Source organism: Ambystoma mexicanum, chromosome 3p, assembly GCF_040938575.1.
Source record: "Ambystoma mexicanum isolate Mex_15411 chromosome 3p, UKY_AmexF1_1, whole genome shotgun sequence".
Lineage (NCBI taxonomy): Eukaryota > Metazoa > Chordata > Amphibia > Caudata > Ambystomatidae > Ambystoma > Ambystoma mexicanum.
The window spans coordinates 709,242,733-709,261,362 of record NC_090925.1 but is presented as its reverse complement, the minus strand read 5'-3'; the positions used below and the strand labels follow the sequence as shown (position 1 = coordinate 709,261,362).

Sequence of the window (18,630 nt, the reverse complement as noted above, 5' to 3'; positions counted from 1 at the left end):
AAGTGTAATGACCTTCCTCAAACCAATCTTTGGTAACAAGATGTGAATGAAATCCAGCGTCAATACAAACAGAGTTTACCTACCAACTCTCGTGCCTTTCAGAAGTATGCTCCCATATAATCTGCAAGGGGCCATTTAAGCTACTCCTCACATATTCCCAAAACAACAACATCACTTTCCAGGGCTGATGGCCAGTTCAGTCAGGCCGTGTCTATAAACATGTTTGCTCTTGATCAGATGCTTTACTCCCTACTCCTTGCCTAAGGTTACCTCTATGCAAAGTCAAGGAATACCAGGCAATTGAAAAAACGGTAATTGAATTGGTGTAGTGGGAATGACCCTGGGTATGGTTAAAGTCAACCATGCTCAGACTTCTCAAAGTGCTACGCAGTTACTCTAGAACTTTTAAATATCATCTGGCATCCAATATGTATGAAGGAAAAGGGTTAGAGACTTCAAGAAACAAAATCATACTATTTCCTTGGAGAAAGCTAACCTAGCTGAGGAGATGAGGTAAGATTTTATTAGTCCTATTTCTTTTTGATACAAACTGTACTATAGCTTTCCTGACTGGGGTTTTGTCTAATAAATGTCTGCTGCTCACTATACAAATAAGATACTACACAATATGTATTCTCCTATGCAACATCCAACCACTACGTCCTACCTGACCATCGGAGAGAGCTGAATATCATCTCCCTGTCTACATTCCGAAATACTGTCAGCAATCACAACGCATGTCTGGAATTCATTCCTATCCCTAAACAATCACTCAATAGTGATCTGACCAGGATTTGAAGCAAGTATGGCTTTTTGTGAGAGCAAAGAATTTTCTATCTGAAGGCAACAATTTACTTTTGGAGGCAAAATGTTCCAAACACTGAGCTTACAGTTGGCTGCACTTTTATTGGAACTATGTGATATTGCTCTCTCCATAGGTGGTATGGAATGCTACACTACCCATAATGTACCATTGTAACATCTATTCAATACCATCTACATCTATGAAGAACTTGTATATCATTCATCCCACTTTGCACAAGCAATTATATACTCTAGACTTGGCTCATACATTTTCTTCTATCTAGACCACTAAACTCCACTCTGCTTTTATTGAAAGCATCTCTTTATACAATTGCATACATCACAACAGACACTTAACACACCACCTCATCCTATAGCAACTTCAATGTGACCCTCAAAACTGATGACTAGTCTTCAAAATGGCATGCTTCCGACACCAAGCCATGCAATATTATTAGCCTCCTTGCTTAGCGTAGATGCGCTACAAAGCTAGGCAACTTGGTCCAGGAGAAGTAAGGAGCCCCCTTGCATTAAAATAGCCAACAACAGTACGCATTCTATGCTCGGAAACGAAACTGTACACCACCCGACTATTCTGTTAAAGCCGTAGGTCTCATGTCTCCAATTCACATATCTCAAAAACATGATGCTCGCCATCATCCAACTCTGCCTCCTACACAATCCACTCTTTGCCCTAGCACATTGTCTGACTTTTCCCCGCGCAATAACAGCCCCTTTTCTTAAAGTAAACTATATCTGCTTCAAATAACATAACTCTTTGCCTTTGCTTGTTTAGAAGAGAGTTGGGACCTGTGAGAAACCAAAAGGTGTCTCACCCGCTAGTCCCCGGGGTTCTATCATCCAGGTGGCCAGGACACGACCATTGCTTTTGGATCCAGCTCCTGGGAATGGACCAGTGCGGGAGGATCACCTGGGTGAGGGGTCTTTGGGGAGTGGGACACCGGGTGGTGAGACGCAGTATCCCCTTCCCTGTAACACCTTTACCCCATCCTACCAGGTAGGATACTTAGGAACTCAGCCCTCCCAGCCCCCTTTCTCAACACAAACACTTTCTCATGGACAGCCCGCTATGAGAGAAAATGGACTAACACCCCAGCCTGACGTGTCCCAATACAATGGTCAGGCAGGGTCAGGCAATTACTGACCATCTTGCACATCTGACTTCCATTACTCTTCCCCACACCGCTAAAAGGCGGAGCACGAGAGCACACTCTCATAGCGAGGCAAAGCACGTGGCGAAACAGCAGTTCCAAGATGGCAGTCTAACAGGAGGCAGAAGACGGCACAAACGAAGGGATCACAAGGATGGAAGTTCACTTGACCTTTTCGAAAAGGAACCCTTACTTTCACGAAACCTCGAGAGTCGAAAGCGTACGACCAGGAAACCAGGATGAGGAATCCTGCATTGTGTGTCAGAGGTACCCGGGTCCCTCCCGCGTCGATAGTCAAGGCGAGGAGAATCGCCAGCTGCGGTGGTACTGTCCCTGGCTCCAACAAGAATGCAGCGTCATTGAAATCAACACAGCCCGTTAGTTGGGGAGACAGATACAAGACCGGTCTGCATGGAAGCCAAGGTTGCAAGCAGCAACATTGTATAGCGAGCGCTGGATCTGAGAACATTGAATGAAACGCGTTTTATAACCAACGCTAGTAAAGTTGAACTACAGATGAGTGATTGAACTTTAAAGGCAAAATATATGATACCTTTGACAGAGTGGTTCGGCACCGCGTGCATGCTCATCAAAGGTCTCTGTAAGGTGTCCAACTGAGAGTTAACAAAAGTGAAAGATTGGCAAAGGATTGTTAATTGAAGTGGTCCTGCAACGGGCCACGCACAATCCTGTGCACAATTGAAAGTCTTAGATATTGATACAGTAAAGAAAGTTGATGACAAAGTAGATAAAGTTGGTCCGAGCCCGGCAGAGGGAGATCAATTGAAAGCTTTGTGTTAAAGCAAGTTTGTGTTACAATAGATAAATTGGTCCGAGCCTGGCAGAGGGAGACTGATTGAACATTTTGTGTTAGAACGGATATGAGCCCGGCAGAGTGGTATCCGGGGTGAACTGTGAATAACTCGAGAAATTGGATACGTGGAAATCCTAAGAAAATTGTGTATATGTGAAAAACAACTTTGTGTTAAAGTGGATCTGAGCCCGGCGGAGGGGGATCCCAGTAAATGAGAAAAGGAAAATCCTGAAAGTAAGGAACTTTGATATTTGTTGCATCAGGCTCCCTCAAAGAAGAGACTTTGGACGGCAAAGAGACTTTGGTACAGAAGGCCGTGATGTTGGAGTTTTGAACTGCACACTCGTGTTAGTGAAGCCAGAGTCTGTGCTAAGCTCGAGTGTGCTGCCTTATCCCGTGCTGAAAACATGGGGAAGTGAAACCAACGGCTTAAATATTCTGACATATTATGTCTTGAGCACTTTTTGTTTGTATAACATTGTTTCTCACACTATTTGTATTTAGAGGCAAGGATTGGCAATATGTTTATTAGTATAGACCCTTTTATTTTGACAAGACACCAATAGGACTGCGTTATTATTATTTGGTGGTCGTAGCTTGCTCCCATCTTTAGATTTAGGATTCGATTGGCGTTTTTCAAACCCAATTAAGGTTCAATAAACACTCTTGAACTGTGGTCACTTGTGTCTGTCTTACTGTTGATACTGCGCCTTCCATACAGACCCCAGTGTGCTAACTGGGTGGAGAGTGAGTGAGGTTTGAAGCTCAAGCTTGATGTAGAGCTTTTTGTATGGGATCTAGGGGAGCCATAATTTAGGTGTGGGGAGAAGAGGGGTGTGTGTGTGTTGTGTGTGTGTGTGTGTGTGAGAGAGAGACTATCAAATGGTTCCAAATTGAATATGGAGGGAGTGAGGGACGGGTGAAGCTTGTTTCGGTATGGAGGCATTGAATATGATAGGGGCTGAGCATGGAGGTTTGAGGGTGACCTTTGCTCAGATGTGGGACCGGAGTACAGTGTTTGTGGGTAGTTTAGGCACATGGTTTGGCTCTGGCATCCAAAGGTGATGTAAGGGTTGAATTTATCATCCAAAGGTACATGGGGTAAAGTGTAGGGCTCAGGGTTTGGTTTTGGGGAGTCTTGTGTTGGGTTTGGGGCTAGGATGCAATAATTTGGTTTGGGTAGAGTTGGTGTGCAGCAGGATTTGAGAGTGTGAACTTGCAGGGCGGACTTGAGGGTGGCTGGCCCTGTATTGGGGCATTGTTTGTGCCTGGGTGCAATGGCACATGTTTTTTAGTCTGGGGCCAAGATGTGCAGGAGGTGGATATGGATTTTCGTTTTGAGTATTGATTTGACTCTTAGGTGGAGTGGTTTGCATGTTGAGTGGCAGTTTGAAGTGTGTGTGTGGGGGGTTATATTGTAATGCACTTCCCCTAGAACCTTTTATGAGCATTCCATGATAGGATTCTTTTCTCTTTGTGCAGAGTTTGAAATTCCAGCAGTTACATGCACCTGATTCCAAGTCAATGGAGTCTTCAGAAGGAATCGATGCAACCAACCCTCTGAAAGAAGTTGGAGGTGAGTGGTAATACACAGAATGAAGAGGCGGTTGTCAAAGTGGGGTGCAGTGTGAAAGAAAAGGAATCTGTGTGAGGTGGCAGTGAGAAATGCAAAAGCGAGATTGTACTGTGTTTGATGACGTAGAATTGGAAGAGATTAGGGATGGACTATGCCTAACAGTATGACACGCCCTCTGCGTGCCACAAACAAGTGGAACATGTCTCCAATTGACCGAAACCTCTCTGGTAACCTAAGAAGGGTAGGCAATATGGTCTGCCAAACAACCTTTTTTATATCAGGACATTACCAGCCACTAAACTGTTTGTGCCCTTCAAGTTTATAATAGCCCCACCCACTGCCTAGCTTCTCAAAAGGACCCATACTCAACAATCGAATTAAACCTTAACCAACAGTCCCAGCTGCCTTTTCTCCCAAGCAAAGCTACTTATGCAAAGTCTCCTGCAATTAAACCTTCTCAACACCACCATATACCCTCACGAGAAACTAATGGGTTGGGAAGTAGGTTTTAACAAAGGGAGTCGAACCAACCTCCCAAAGCTTAGTTAAAACAGATACAGAACAGTGTGGCAACAAACTTGTAAAAAACACGTACATTTCAGATTACTTTATAACCTCTTGTGCTGAATTGTTTCCCATTCTTTGGATACCCAACCCCTCCCTGTGGATCCTTTCATGCCACAAATTGAACCCCTAACCTGCTCCTTTATTCCTTTCCTCTTCAAACTCTCCCTCTCAGCTAGGATCATTCCAGCTTGCTCTAAAACAGTCATCCGTTCTTGTCTGACCCTTACAGTCTGCCAGTTATTGTGATGGCTTTCATCTCCCCTACTCTTCCAAAATCATGGAGCGTATGATTGTCACCAGATCCTTAAATCTACTGCCCAGCACTATGACCTCTTATCCATCCGTATCCTTCTTGATGGTATTGGTACTGTTGCTCATCCCTCAATTGCTCTAATCTTTTTTGCCTGAATTTTCTGCAAGACATCAGGACGTGGGCCTGCAATACTAAATAATATTGTTCAAAGTCTGGTAGAGCCAGGCCACCCTTATTCATAGGTGCTGACGTCTTGTCCCAGCTTACTGCCACCAATATGCAGATGATGCGTGGGGGTCAGGCAATATGTGTTGGGGTCTGACAATATGGATTGGGGAGGAGGGCAGGCATCTGTAGTGGGAGGGCAAGGGCATGGGGATATCCCCCTGCATTCTGTGGGAAAATATTTGAACAAATAAAATATGCAAAAAAACTTGAACAAAAAATATTTGAGCAGTTTAATTTGATCAATAGACATACATCCCTTCTTGAGCTTTCTGCAGCCTTTAATCCTGTGAAACACTGCTCTCAACTCTCTCCAGTTTAGAATCCAGAACACTGTACTCAACTGATGTCCTCCTGCATCATCTGATTTCTGATGCTTGTGAATCTGCTTACAATCACATGCTGTGCATATAGTATGACATCTATTGCTAATAGCGGAGAATTGCATCTTATCTTTCGAGGAAAGAAAGGGGACGTTGACATGGGCGTGCCTGTAACACTATCCCAAACGTGACATGTAGTGTACCCAAAACCCTCACGCGTCGAGGTCCCTCGGATTGTTTTTTTCTGCCCAGTTAGCTGGTTGCTTTATGCAGAGCTCTTAAAAATTGTAAATTAGATTGTTTGTCCACGACCTCGGGTCATTTATATATGTTTGTTTGTTTGTTTGTTTGTTTTATTATTTGTAATGCGCGCCTAACCCAGAGGTAGCAGGACGCAAGAGCAACAAGAGGATTGTATGGCTAAGGTTACATATGGCACTGGTGTCCAGCTATGGTTACAGTGCTGGACCCATCAACAACATTAAGATCAGATACAATAAGTCATATTTACATAAAGAATAAAATATACACAATTTACAAATTCATACCAAAAGGGTCAGTGAGGTATATGTCCCCTTGATCGATGACTACTTACCTACCACTGCCGAAGACCGTGGAAGACACCTCCAGACTTTGACGGCTGGTGCTGCGGTCGACGCTGTCGACCGCGTGTCCGGGCCTCCTGGTCAGCCTATGTAGTAGGGAGAGTGGGGTCCGGGTCCCTATTTCTTTTCAAGAATGTATTTTATTCTCCCCTCTCTTTTCCCTTCTGGTTTTGCTGTCGCTATAAACCTGAGCTATGCACAGGACACCTTTTAAATGTTGCCCTTCTTGTAAAGGCAACTACTCTTGGAAGGACACGCTCCGGAGGTGCAATAAGTGTCCCCCACGAGATCACCACGAGGTGTCCTGTCGGTCTTGCCAGCTCTTGCGTCCTAAGACGATTAAAGAACGGCAAGTCAAACGGTGGCTGGCCTACACCATGATGTAGGCCGAGTGTAGTTCCCTGCCACCACAGGCACCAAGAGTGACGAGGAATTGAGCGACAGCTGTCGCTCCGACACAGATGCCATCGACCTATCTTCGGAGCGGACACGCTCCGTGCTGTCTGTCCCCGACCCCGGCAGGCAGGCCACCGGTTCTGCTATGGGGAGTGCACCCCCCGCTGACACGGACGCACATGCTACTCACAAAGGTAAACACACAACCCCCCGAACCACCTCAATGGACTCCTTGGGTCGGTCAAAGACGCCAACGGTGTACGTCAATTTCCTCTACAGAACCCGCTGATCCACATGGTCGGCAGCCCTCCCCGCAACCGCCTAAGCGACATACTACGGCATTCTACGGACAAGGGAGTCAGCACCAAGATGCACAGAGCGTTGAGACGCCTCTTCAGAGCGCGCCGATGCAGAAGGCACCGGCAACGTCGAAGCCACTAGAACAGTCAAAACATCTCCCAGAGACGTCGAACATACGTGAGAGTCTCGCGAAGATTGTTTTGGCTGCTAATAAGCCTAAAGACAGTTAGATGGTATACGTCCACACGCCGAGAAAGGCAGGAAGACTATTCTGAAGGTGCCCAGCCCCTGGCTAAGACTCTTTCAGATAAATCTCGATGCACTAAGCACTCAGACCCTCAAAAGGAGCCCTTCCTCCCTCCAGACCCCTCTGGCTCCTCGTTGTGGACCAGAGACAGATTTGAAGGGTGTATGGATAGACTTTCCAAATTTGGGGACTTTTCAGAAAGGTTTTCCACACCTAAGAGGCCTAGTGAAGAAGACCTGTACCCTACTATATCTAAATTTGAAAGGGCCACCTGCCCCCTTCATGAGGAGGTGTTTGACTTGACGGAATCAGAGGAGGTTCCTCAGGACCCGTATGTTTAGGAAGATGATCCCTCTGAGGACCCTATTGACCAGGCCCCAGATTGGGGGGATGAGCAGCCAGTGGACAATGCACCATATGTTCTTGCCATATAGATTTGTGCTCATACTAGTAAATGGCATCTAGATTGAATAGATTCCACCATATTTGGTAAAATGTACCCTAGCATTTTTAACTTACTTGTTCTTGCCATATAGATTTGTGGTCATACTAGTAAATGGCATCTAGATTGAATAGACTCTGCCACTTTTGGTAAAATGTACCCTAACATTTTTAACTTGCTTGTTCTTGCCATATAGATCTGTGGTCATACTAGTAAATGGCATCTAGATTGAATAGATTTTGCCATACTTGGTAAAATGTACCCTAGCATTTTTAACTTGCTTGTTCTTGCCATATAGATGTGTGGTCAAACTAGTAAATGGCATCTAGATTGAATAGATTCTGCCATATTTGGTAAAAATGTACCTAGCCATTTAACTTGACTGTTTTTAGCCATATAGATATCTGACACTTAGAAATGTAGACTGCCTGAAATCTTAGCCTGCTCATACTAAGTGGAACTGCTAGTCACCAGTGATAGCTTTCCACAATGTCAAGCTTACTCAATATCTATACTATAATGGTCATGGCCACGCTTTATGCCCCCAGTACCCAGAAGTGCCATACTGAAGTCCCCCTATGCAAGTCAGTTCTTGCGCCCTCTCCCCCACCCGTCACTCCCAAGGGACTCAACTACTCCGGCCATACTAGCCCTATGCACCAGGCCATACCAGGCCAACTAGCCTATACCTCTCAGCCTATTCCAACTCACGAGAGAAACCTCAAATTACGTGCCAGACTCAATAAACTTTATGAACCTCCCAGAAGATTCCTTCCCGCGGTGTGCAGTCATAATGTCGACATCAATAATGTCGACAGTCAAAATGTCGACAAATTAATGTCGAAAAACAATAATGTCGACAAACAAAAATGTCGACATTATTCGATATTTTTTCGACATTAATTTAGTGTATGCATAAATAAATAAATAAATATATATATGATGTGTTGAGTATGAGGGGTGGTTGGGGGGGTGTGGGGGGGTGGCAGGGGGGTGTTGGGTGAGGGGGGGTTGGGGGGGGACCCCCCCATAGTAAATACAATTTTTATTTATTTAATTATTGAATAAATAAATAAATAAATAATTGGTATGTGTTGAGTATGAGGGGTGAAAGGGTGGTTGGGGGGGTGTGGGGGGGCGGCAGGGGGGTGTTGGGTGAGGGGGGGTTGGGGGGGGGACCCCCCCATAGTAAATACAATTTTTATTTATTTAATTATTAAATAAATAAATAAATAAATAAATAAATAATTGGTATGTGTTGAGTATGAGGGGTGAAAGGGTGGTTGGGGGGTGTGGGGGGGGGGGGTGGCAGGGGGGTGTTGGGTGAGGTGTTGATAGTTTTAAGGGTTTATAGTCATAATGTCAAAAAAAAAAATGTCGACATTTTTTTTTCGACATTATGACTTTTTACATTAAAAGTATAGAATGTCGACATTATTATTTTCGACATTATTTTTTCGACATTTTTGTCTGTCGACATTTTTTTGTCGACATTATGACTATAAACCCCTTCCCGCTATAAAGCGCACAATGAAAGGCCAACATACCAGGATATGTAATGGTCCCAATCTTCCTCATTCCCTACCAGCGAACATAAACATCCAAACTTCCAAGCCCAAGACAAATACTAACCCATCAAATACTATCTTAACTAAAAATGGATTCTGAAGGACATTCCTTTAAGGGAGCACTCCTTAATGTAAGATCCTTAGTGGCACATGCCATCGACCTTGCTGATTTAATTATAGAAGCCAATCTAGACTTTATTGCTATAACTAAGACCTGGTTATACAATGCAGCAGGTCCATCACTTATGTTGGCCATTCCCGATGGTTATACCATATCCAGGCAAGACCGAGAAGGCTCCTGCGGAGGTGGAATCGCCATTATATCCAAAACAAACTTATCATTAAGATTAGCCCCTGCCACAAATCTGCAATCTTGTGAAACCCTCACTGCGAAAATCCCCATAAACAATACCCAAACTCCATTCACCTAATCTACAGACCACCGGGTCCTCTTGGAACCTTTGAGGAGGATTTGCAAAGCCTTCTGTCCAACAATATCAAAACTACATCACAACTGCTGGTACTAGGGGACTTTAACCTTGGCTTCAACGACCAAGCAGATGTTCATGCATCAACTATTGCCAATACCCTTAACACCTTAGGACTAACCCAAAAAGTTAACACCCCTACCCATGTGAAGGGTAGAATACTTGACTGGATCGTTGATTCCAACTGTACGGCCGTAGTCTCCTCTATTACGCCCCTATCCTGGGCTGACCACTCTCTGGTGTCCTTTAACCTACTAACCACCAAACCATCTACTCCAGCCTTACAGGCGGCTCCATCCTGCCCCACAAGAAATAAAAAGAATATGACAGTGGATAATATTATTCCCCTGATCCTTCCAAGCTTAAATGCTCTGCCAGACAACCTCGACCCTCGTGCATTGGTCCATGAATACAATAGCATCATGCGTACTACTATGGACAGAGTCGCCCCACTCCAAGGCCAAACCTAAGGCACATTTAAACAAATGGTTCACGCCAGAACTCAAAGCCTTACGTTTAACAAAAAGAAAATGTGAATCAGACTGGAAACTCTGTCCGACTGAGGAGAACCAAGTTAATTTAAGTAATATCTCTCGGCACTACAAAAATGAAATCTGCCTAGCAAAGCGCAACTCCTACAATGATCGCATTGCCAACTCTAACTCAAGCATGAAGGAACTCTTCTCCATTCTGAAAGAACTTGAATATCCCTTTGCCACACCAGATACCTGTATTAAGGACCAGCCTTTGTGTACAGATATCCAAACTGCCCTAGCAAATAAAATTACCACGCTGCAAAACAAAATCCAACTAAAAAAGAATCTTTAAACCTCCCAAATAAGCCGCCACTTAATGACACCATCAACGACTTTACCAACAAATTCTCCTTCACTAAAACTACTACATTAGAGGTAGAGAAAACCATCCTCTCTCTCAAACCCTCTAATTGCAAAGGTGACATCTGCCCAGCACGACTAATGTAAGTTGCTGCCAGAGACCTCTCACTGTTCATTTCCAAACTGATAAATGCCTCCTTCGCCACAGGTAACATCCCGGCTAACCTAAAACAATCATGGGTGCTCCCGCTCCTCAAGAAGCAGACTCTAGACCCCTTTATCCCCACCAACTACCGGCCCATTACTACAGTTCTTACTGAAAATACTAGACAAAGTTGCCTATACACAAATTCAAAGACACCTTGAATTACATAATCTATTGGGAGCTAGACAATCTGGCTTCCGTCCACTCCATGGAACTGAAACTGCCCTCATTGATTTAAAGACCCAAATAGATGAATTGAGAGATCAAGGTAAGACAGCACTCCTCCTTCTACTTGATCTCTCAGCTGCTTTCGATCTAGTGGACCATGCCACTAAATGTATTGAATCCTTTTTGAGCGAGAGAACAATGAGAGTCTTCTCCCCTTCGGCAGCGGCCGACCCTTCACCAATCACTTGCGGAGTCCCTCAAGGCTCTTGCGTCTCACCGACCTTATACAACATATTCACTAAACCTCTCTTCGATGATCTGGACCTTCTAGGTATCACCTACACTAATTATGCAGAGGATACACAGATTCTCCTCCCGCTTTCTGGGGATCACAGCAGGACAGGGAGTTGGTGAATAGGGTGTACCTCATTATTCAGGCATGGATGGCATCCCATGGCCTCTGCCTGAATGATGATAAGACTGAGCTGATTATCCTGGGTACGCAGGCCAATATTAACAAGTTAGGCAAGGACTACCCCATGTTTAACATAGATAGCAATAGCATTACGGTTTCGAGGGAAGTAAAAACAATAGGTTTCTATCTTGATTCCACCATGTCTTTCACCAAACAAGTTAACTCCTTAGCTTCCACCACAGCATATACCTGTAAATTAATAAGAGCAGGTAAGCCCTTCTTATCTAATGATAGTTGCATGATCCTAGCGAGAGCCTTAATATTATCCCGACTTGATTATTGCAATGCCCTTTACAGTGGTGCCAACAAAACTATCACCAAAAGGTTACAAATCCTACAAAACAATGCACTAAGAGCTGCTCTGGGCATAAATAAAAGGGAACATATCTCCTCCATCAGGCACCAATATAAATGGCTCTCCACCGACAACAAAATCCACCTAAAATGATCTCCTTGATGCACAAAGCTCTCAATAACGCTGCTCCCAGCTACCTGATGGACAAAATTAAAAGAAAAGTCTCTAGTAGACCTACAAGAACCCCCAACTCCAACTGCCTGGTAATACCTAGATTTAAACTTGCTAAAATTGGCGGCATCAGTTTCCCTGTGCTAGCTGCTAAATGGTGGAATGCCCTGCCACACAACTTGAGAACAGACCAACCTTTCTCATACTTTAGAATGAATCTTATCAAACACATCAATGACAAAAATATGTAATGTATTGCTAGACACCTTTGTTGTGCTACTTATCTGAACTGTATATATGTATTATTAGAGATATACGATAAATGTAAATAATTATAGTAACACTGTATATAACCTACTGCTTCGCTCGACAGCAGTGCCTTAAACTTTGACCAGATCTGCATCCTGCTAAATTTGTACATACTTATCTCTCTACCACTGTAAATTATGTAACCTTGTAATTCCATGTAACATTGAAAGCTTTGCATATTCTCCTCGCTGCGCCCGGTTACCCTTGGGTCTGGCGCGCATTACAAATGAAGAAACAAACAAACAAACACCATGGCTGTCACCAACCAATACACCTTATCCAGACACATTGGGCATGGACCCTCCCTCATCTCCTATAAGACAGGCATCTCCTGTAAATGACCAGATGGCATTTAATGCTATTCTGAAGAAAGCTGCCGAATATTTTCAGATTGCCACGCAAGAAGCAGTGCTAGACACCGACTGTGTGGAGGATATGCTGAAGGAGAAACCACCGGCAAGACAGTCTGTACCCTTACTGAACTCCATTAAACGGCGTATCGCTCCTTCTTTGCTAACGCCATCGCAAACAAGAGCTGTGAACTCAAGTGTAGAAAAGATTTTTCGCCCCTCACTTACAGACCCTGTCTACATTCGGGGACATGCTATGCCAGATTCCCTAGTGGTGACTACGACCAAGAAAAGAGCAGCAGTACCCTTGTCCACGGGCGAAGCACCACCGGACAAGGACTGCAAAAAGTTGTATGCCCTGGGGAAGCGTGCCACAACTGCGGCAGCCTATTCCATCAGAATTGCCAACAATACCACATTGTTGGCCAGCTACAGCGACGTTCAGTGGAAGCTGCTCCAAGAAGGCCTGCAAGAGGTCACTGAACCAACACGGTCTCGCCTGCTGGCGAATGTGTCGGAGTGGAGGCAGGTGAATCATAATATTCTTAAGAATACCCTAGATGCTGCAGAGACAGCAGGAAGAACTCTGGCCCAAAATACCCTATTGAAGATACACGCATGGTTGAAAAATGTGGGGTTGAAACCAGAAACTCAGGTGGCCCTCATTAACAAACCAGTGGGGGAATCTAACCTGTTTGGTAAAGCAGTAGATGAGGCACTAGAAAACGCAAAGAAGGAACACGAGACTTTGAAGTCCTTAAACCAGATAACTCAAAGGCTCTTTCAGCAACGAGGTGGAAGCTCTCGCCGCTCCTTTTGCGGACAATCTTTCCCTCGTTGCCCTCACAATCAGTATGAATCGGGAAACAAATGGTCCTCAGGACAGGGGTCAGCTGCCTCAACCCAATATCAGTCTAGAGGACAGCGCTGTGGCAAAGGAAGGGGTAGAAGCATCATCCCTAGAGGCTCCCCGGCCTCCAATAAGAAATGACTCGTCAATCCAGGTCCTCTCCCATTCCTCCCCGGTCAGGGGATGGTTAACATCATTCTTCCACGCATGGGGGGGAATTACCACAGACCATTGGGTGCTCAAAACCGTCAACCACGGTTACAGTATAGAGTTCAGCCGATCACCTCGATACCGACCTCCAAAGACCAGATGGTTGTCAACAGAACATCTGAAAATCCTACTGCATTTGGTCAAGATCCTGCAGGAAAAGGGCGCAATCGAAGTTGTCTCAGTTCTACAGGTAAACATGGGTATTTATTCAGTGTACCCAAAAAGGATCTCACCATGCACCCTGTGCTAGACATGCACCCAGCGAACAAATTTGTCAAACCACAAAGGTTTTGTATGATAACATTGCAAGAGGTAATCCCACTACTAACACAGGGGGATTACATGGCAACATTGGACATGAAATATGCATACTTTAATATTTCAATGTTGCCGGCGCACAGAAAAGAAGTCCAGCCTACATCCCCAGCCAAGTCAAACAATTTTTGGGGGCTCTGATTCGGACAGAAGATGGCCTTGTCTTCCCCTCCAAGGAAAAGGTTCAAAACGTGCTGTTACAAATCCCTCAATATGTAGCCAGTGGGGAGGTGATGGTACGCAAAGCCATGCGACTGTTAGGAATGATGGCCTCCTGCAATTATTTAGTCCCACACGCACGATTGCGGATGCACCCCATGCAAGAGTGGCTCAACAGCCAGTGGTGTCAGGCCAGGTGGACAATGGGACGATCAAGTGGTTGTTTCGGCAGCCCTCGTTCTCTCTCTGCAGTGGTGGTTGAGGGAAAACCTTGTGAAGTGGAAGACCTTCACCACCTCCGCAGTAGAAGCCACTCTCATGACAGACGCATCTCTCACGGGGAGACGGCGCACAGCCTTTGGTCCCCAGCAATAGAATCCAAACACATAAATCTGTTGAAGCTCTTAGCAGTGTTCAAAGCCCTGAAGGCCTTTCAGACACAGTTACAGGGGAAGACAGTACTAGTCCTCACGGACAGTACCACAGCCATTTATTACCTGTTCAAGCAAGGGGGCACTCACTCTCTGAGGTTATCCAAACTGTCACAGAACATAGGGAAATGGGCTCTCGAACACAAGATGTTAGTCCTGTCTCAATAAGTTCCAGGGGAACTCAATCTTCTGGCGGAAATACTCAGCAGAGACTTCCCGCTACCCACAGAATACGAATGGCGACCACACAAAGACATCGTCTCCAACGTTTTCGCAGAATGGGGCTTGCAAGAGATCAACTTGTTTGCAACTCTGGAGAACTCACAATGCCCAGATTACGCCTCCAAGTACCCTCAGAACATCTCCAAGGGGAATGGTCTGTGGATAACATGGCCAGGGAAATTTGTTTACGCTTTTCCCCTGACTCCCCTACTCAACAAGACGCACCAGGAACCAGTCACAATGATATTGGTGGCCCCAATGTGGCCCCGCCAACACTGGTTCTGCCATCTGATGGAGATGTCAATCTCCCCTCCAATGAAACTACCTTGCCCATACAACATGCTATCGCAGGACAAAGGGGAGACACTACACCCAAGCCCACAAACTCTCAACTTTTAGCGCCCTGGCTCCTGAGGTCATAGAGTTTGGACACCTCCAACATCCTCAGAGATGCACGGACATACATAAAGAGGCAAGCAAGCCTAACACCAGACATTGCTACTACAATAAATGGAAACACTTCATAATCTGCTTTAATTCCAAGAGCATCAGTCCTATAGAATGTTCACCAACACATATTGTATTATACCTGACTCATCTACTGGACTCAGGCCTGGTTTTTAATTCCCTGAAGGTCCACTTAGCCGCACTTTCAGCGCACACCATGTCCCAGAGAAAGGTCTTGTGGTGGAAGATCCCAGTGATTAAGGCTTTCATGGAAGGGGTTAAAATACTTCATCCCCCTATTTCAAACCCTGCTCCCGGATGGGACCTAAACGTGGGACTAACTAGATTTATGGGATCTCCCTTTGAACCTATGCATAAGGCTAGCCTTAAAGCACTCACTTGCAAGGACGCCTTTCTGGTGGCAGTCACTTCAATAAGAAGAGTTAGTGAAGTGGCTAACTGGCCATGGAATAGGACGTGCTGCGTGAGGAGCTCCTGATGATCCGACTCTATTTTTGCCAAAGTTACCTGTTGAAACTGCAACGAGCGCCTAGAACTTTGGGGATCAGGTGTCGGAAGCCGCACGCCAAGTGAAGTTCGCTGGAGAAGTTCATAGTCCCCGGGAATCGTGAGATATACATATTTTTGTTTGTGTGAATGTGTGGCCGCTTCGGCACCAAGATGGCGGCTAACAAAGGAGAGGCCTCCGAGGAGAAACGAAACTGATTCCCCGGAACTGCGGGACATGGCTGCGGTAAATTGCCTGGAGGAATAGTACGACAGGGAGATATGGCAGAGTGTTCGAACTAGCACCATGAGAGCGCCCGGCCTGGCATACGCTAATGGAGCCTCGGCAAGCTGACCGCAGGAGGAGATAACATTGGATGCTTGGGCGACGAGGCCTACGGAAGTTGAATGGGGAGTGTGAGGCCATAGCCCATCCGTAAGACAATTCGAAGTGCCACCTCGAATGTGAGTTAGGAGACCTGGGAGCCAGACCATTGTCAGACCGAGGACAGTGCAACAGCTGCACTAAGGCGGAGGCGGACAGGAGTGGAGGGCAGCGCCATGTCGGCGAAAGGGTTGAAAACCAAGACTAAGCAACCCACGATGGAGACTTTCACGAAAACGCAACGGACCCCCTCAACATCGGTGCAGAGCATGGTCGTGACCCCTGCGGAAGATGCCCCCGAAGGGGACAAGCACCAGATCCTGGAGGCTATAACGGGACTGAGTGCTAAATGGGACTTGGCAATGGCGGACCTACGCACAGCTCTAGAGAATAAGATCGATGCTGTAGGTACGGAACTCACCCTGCTACGTCAAGATGTTAGGGCACTTGCAGAAAGGACCAGCGGTCTGGAAAGTGGGGTGAAGATTAATACCGATGTTAACACGAGCAATGCGAAGGAGATTCATGTCTTAAAACAACAGGTCGCCAACCTGGAAAATCGTGTGGAAGAGGCGGAAGGAAGAGCGAGGAGGAACAACATTCGCGTGGTTGGCCTTCCGGAGGGGGAAGAAGGCCAAGACCCCACAAACTATGTCGAAAACATGATCCTACAAGGGATCGGAGCCGGGAATCTTTCGCAGGGATTTACGGTGGAGAGGGTGCACCGCACCCTAATGAGGAAACCCCAGCCGGGGGCCCCGCCAAGAACAATCATCGCGAGGATCCTGAATTACAGGGACAGAGAAAAGATCTTCGAATATTTTCGTAAGGGCGGCACGATAGAGAGAGCATCCACCAACATCACAGCATACCCGGACTATACGATACTGGTGCAAAGGCAGAGGTATAGTTACGTCGCCGTCAAAAGAAGGCTGAGGGCGGCAGGAGTTAAATATATGCTGCTGTAACCGGCACGATTGAATGTGCTACATAAGAACAAAGCGCTATTTTTTGATACCCCTAAGGATGTTGTCACATGGCTGGACCTGCAGGGCTGCCCGGAACAAGAAGCGGATCGTGACCGGCAGGATCATACCGAATGAAGATTTCGTAAGGAGGAAGACCCTGATGGTATAGAGAAACTATAACTAACTGAACTTTGTACACAATCTGAGCCTGGTGCTCGATTTGGACTGGAATATAGTGAGTGTAACTGTAATTGGTAACGGTTTGGCAACTGTATGCGTAATGTTCTTTGAAAGGAGCAACAGAACGTGGACGACCTACCCAAATAGATTATTAGTTTCAGCGGCCATTAGGGCGGCTTTACCCTACTGAGCCCCGAGTAGAAGCTTGTGCTAGGCAGGGCTAAATGTGGGGGTGCCTGAGATCCAGGAATGGAGCTGGGCAACGGTTGGGGAGGGTATTGTTGGGGGAGGGGTGGGTGGGAAGAAGGTGGGGGGATGGGAAGTTGAGTGTGTGTGTGGTTATGGGGAGTTTAAGTTTTGTTTCGAGCCTATTTGGAGGAATAAGCATGTTGTATTTGCGGTGCATGAAGGGGCGTAATCGGCGGAGGATCGGGAGGGTGCTTATTAATGACCTATGGGGGACCTCAGGATAATAACGTGGAACGTCAGGGACCTTAACAGCTATCTGAAAAGAAACAAAATCATGATGTATCTGAAAAGGCAGAAAATAGATATCGCATTACTACAGGAGACGTACTTGACGCGAGAGAAGTTGGACCTGGTTAAGAGAAAGTGGAGAGGGACCGTAGTGGGCTCGCCATACTCTGCATATGCCCGGGGGGTGTTAATCTGGGTGGCACCGCATGTCCTGTTCAAATCGATACAAGAGGTAGTTGAAACTGATGGTAGGATGGCTATATTGCGAGGGCTGGTGGAGAGCAGGGAGGTATGCATAGTAAACACGTATGCCCCCAACCAAAACACAGCAGCATATTTCAGAGCCTTGTGTACCAATCTTAGTACGTGTATAGGGAGCGCGGTGATCTGGGGTGGGGACTTTAATTGTGTGTTGGATCCTGTGGTGGACAGATCTGATGGCAGGGTGGGTAAGCCTAGCCCAGCGGCGAGAGCGTTGCAGATGCTGTTAACTGATTTTGGCTTTACAGATGCGTGGAGGATGAAACATCCCACTGAGAGGCAATACTCGCACTATTCAGCCCCGCACCAACTGCACACTAGGCTCGATTACGTCTTTGCCACAGCAGATGTGATGTCTGAGATTACTCAAATCGAATATAAGGCCAGGGTCTTCTTGGATCATTCGGCCCTAATCCTCGGATGGCAATATTGCCCCCCGAGGGCGAAGATCCCTACATGGCGCCTCCGAGCAGAGGCGCTCAAAGATCCAGTCTTTAGAGAAGATATAAGGGAAGAGATTACTAACTTTTTTGAAGAGAATACTGGGAGTGTTGATTCTGCAGGCACATTATGGGAAGCTTTTAAGGTGGTGATGTGGGGGGCGGCCATTGCTAAGTCAAGAGGGTTAC

At 46.0% G+C, this 18,630-nt stretch overlaps 1 protein-coding gene across 1 annotated transcript in view; it reads left to right on the top strand.

Annotated features, from left to right (window-relative positions):
* The window catches only part of LOC138580756 (rab11 family-interacting protein 1-like), a 502,615-nt gene that overhangs the window by 330,497 nt on the left and 153,488 nt on the right, over positions 1–18,630 (top strand). The window contains exon 4 of the mRNA XM_069651545.1: positions 4,273–4,366. Coding sequence (XP_069507646.1) covers positions 4,273–4,366 — 94 coding nt within the window. The remainder of the gene's footprint in view (positions 1–4,272; positions 4,367–18,630) is intronic.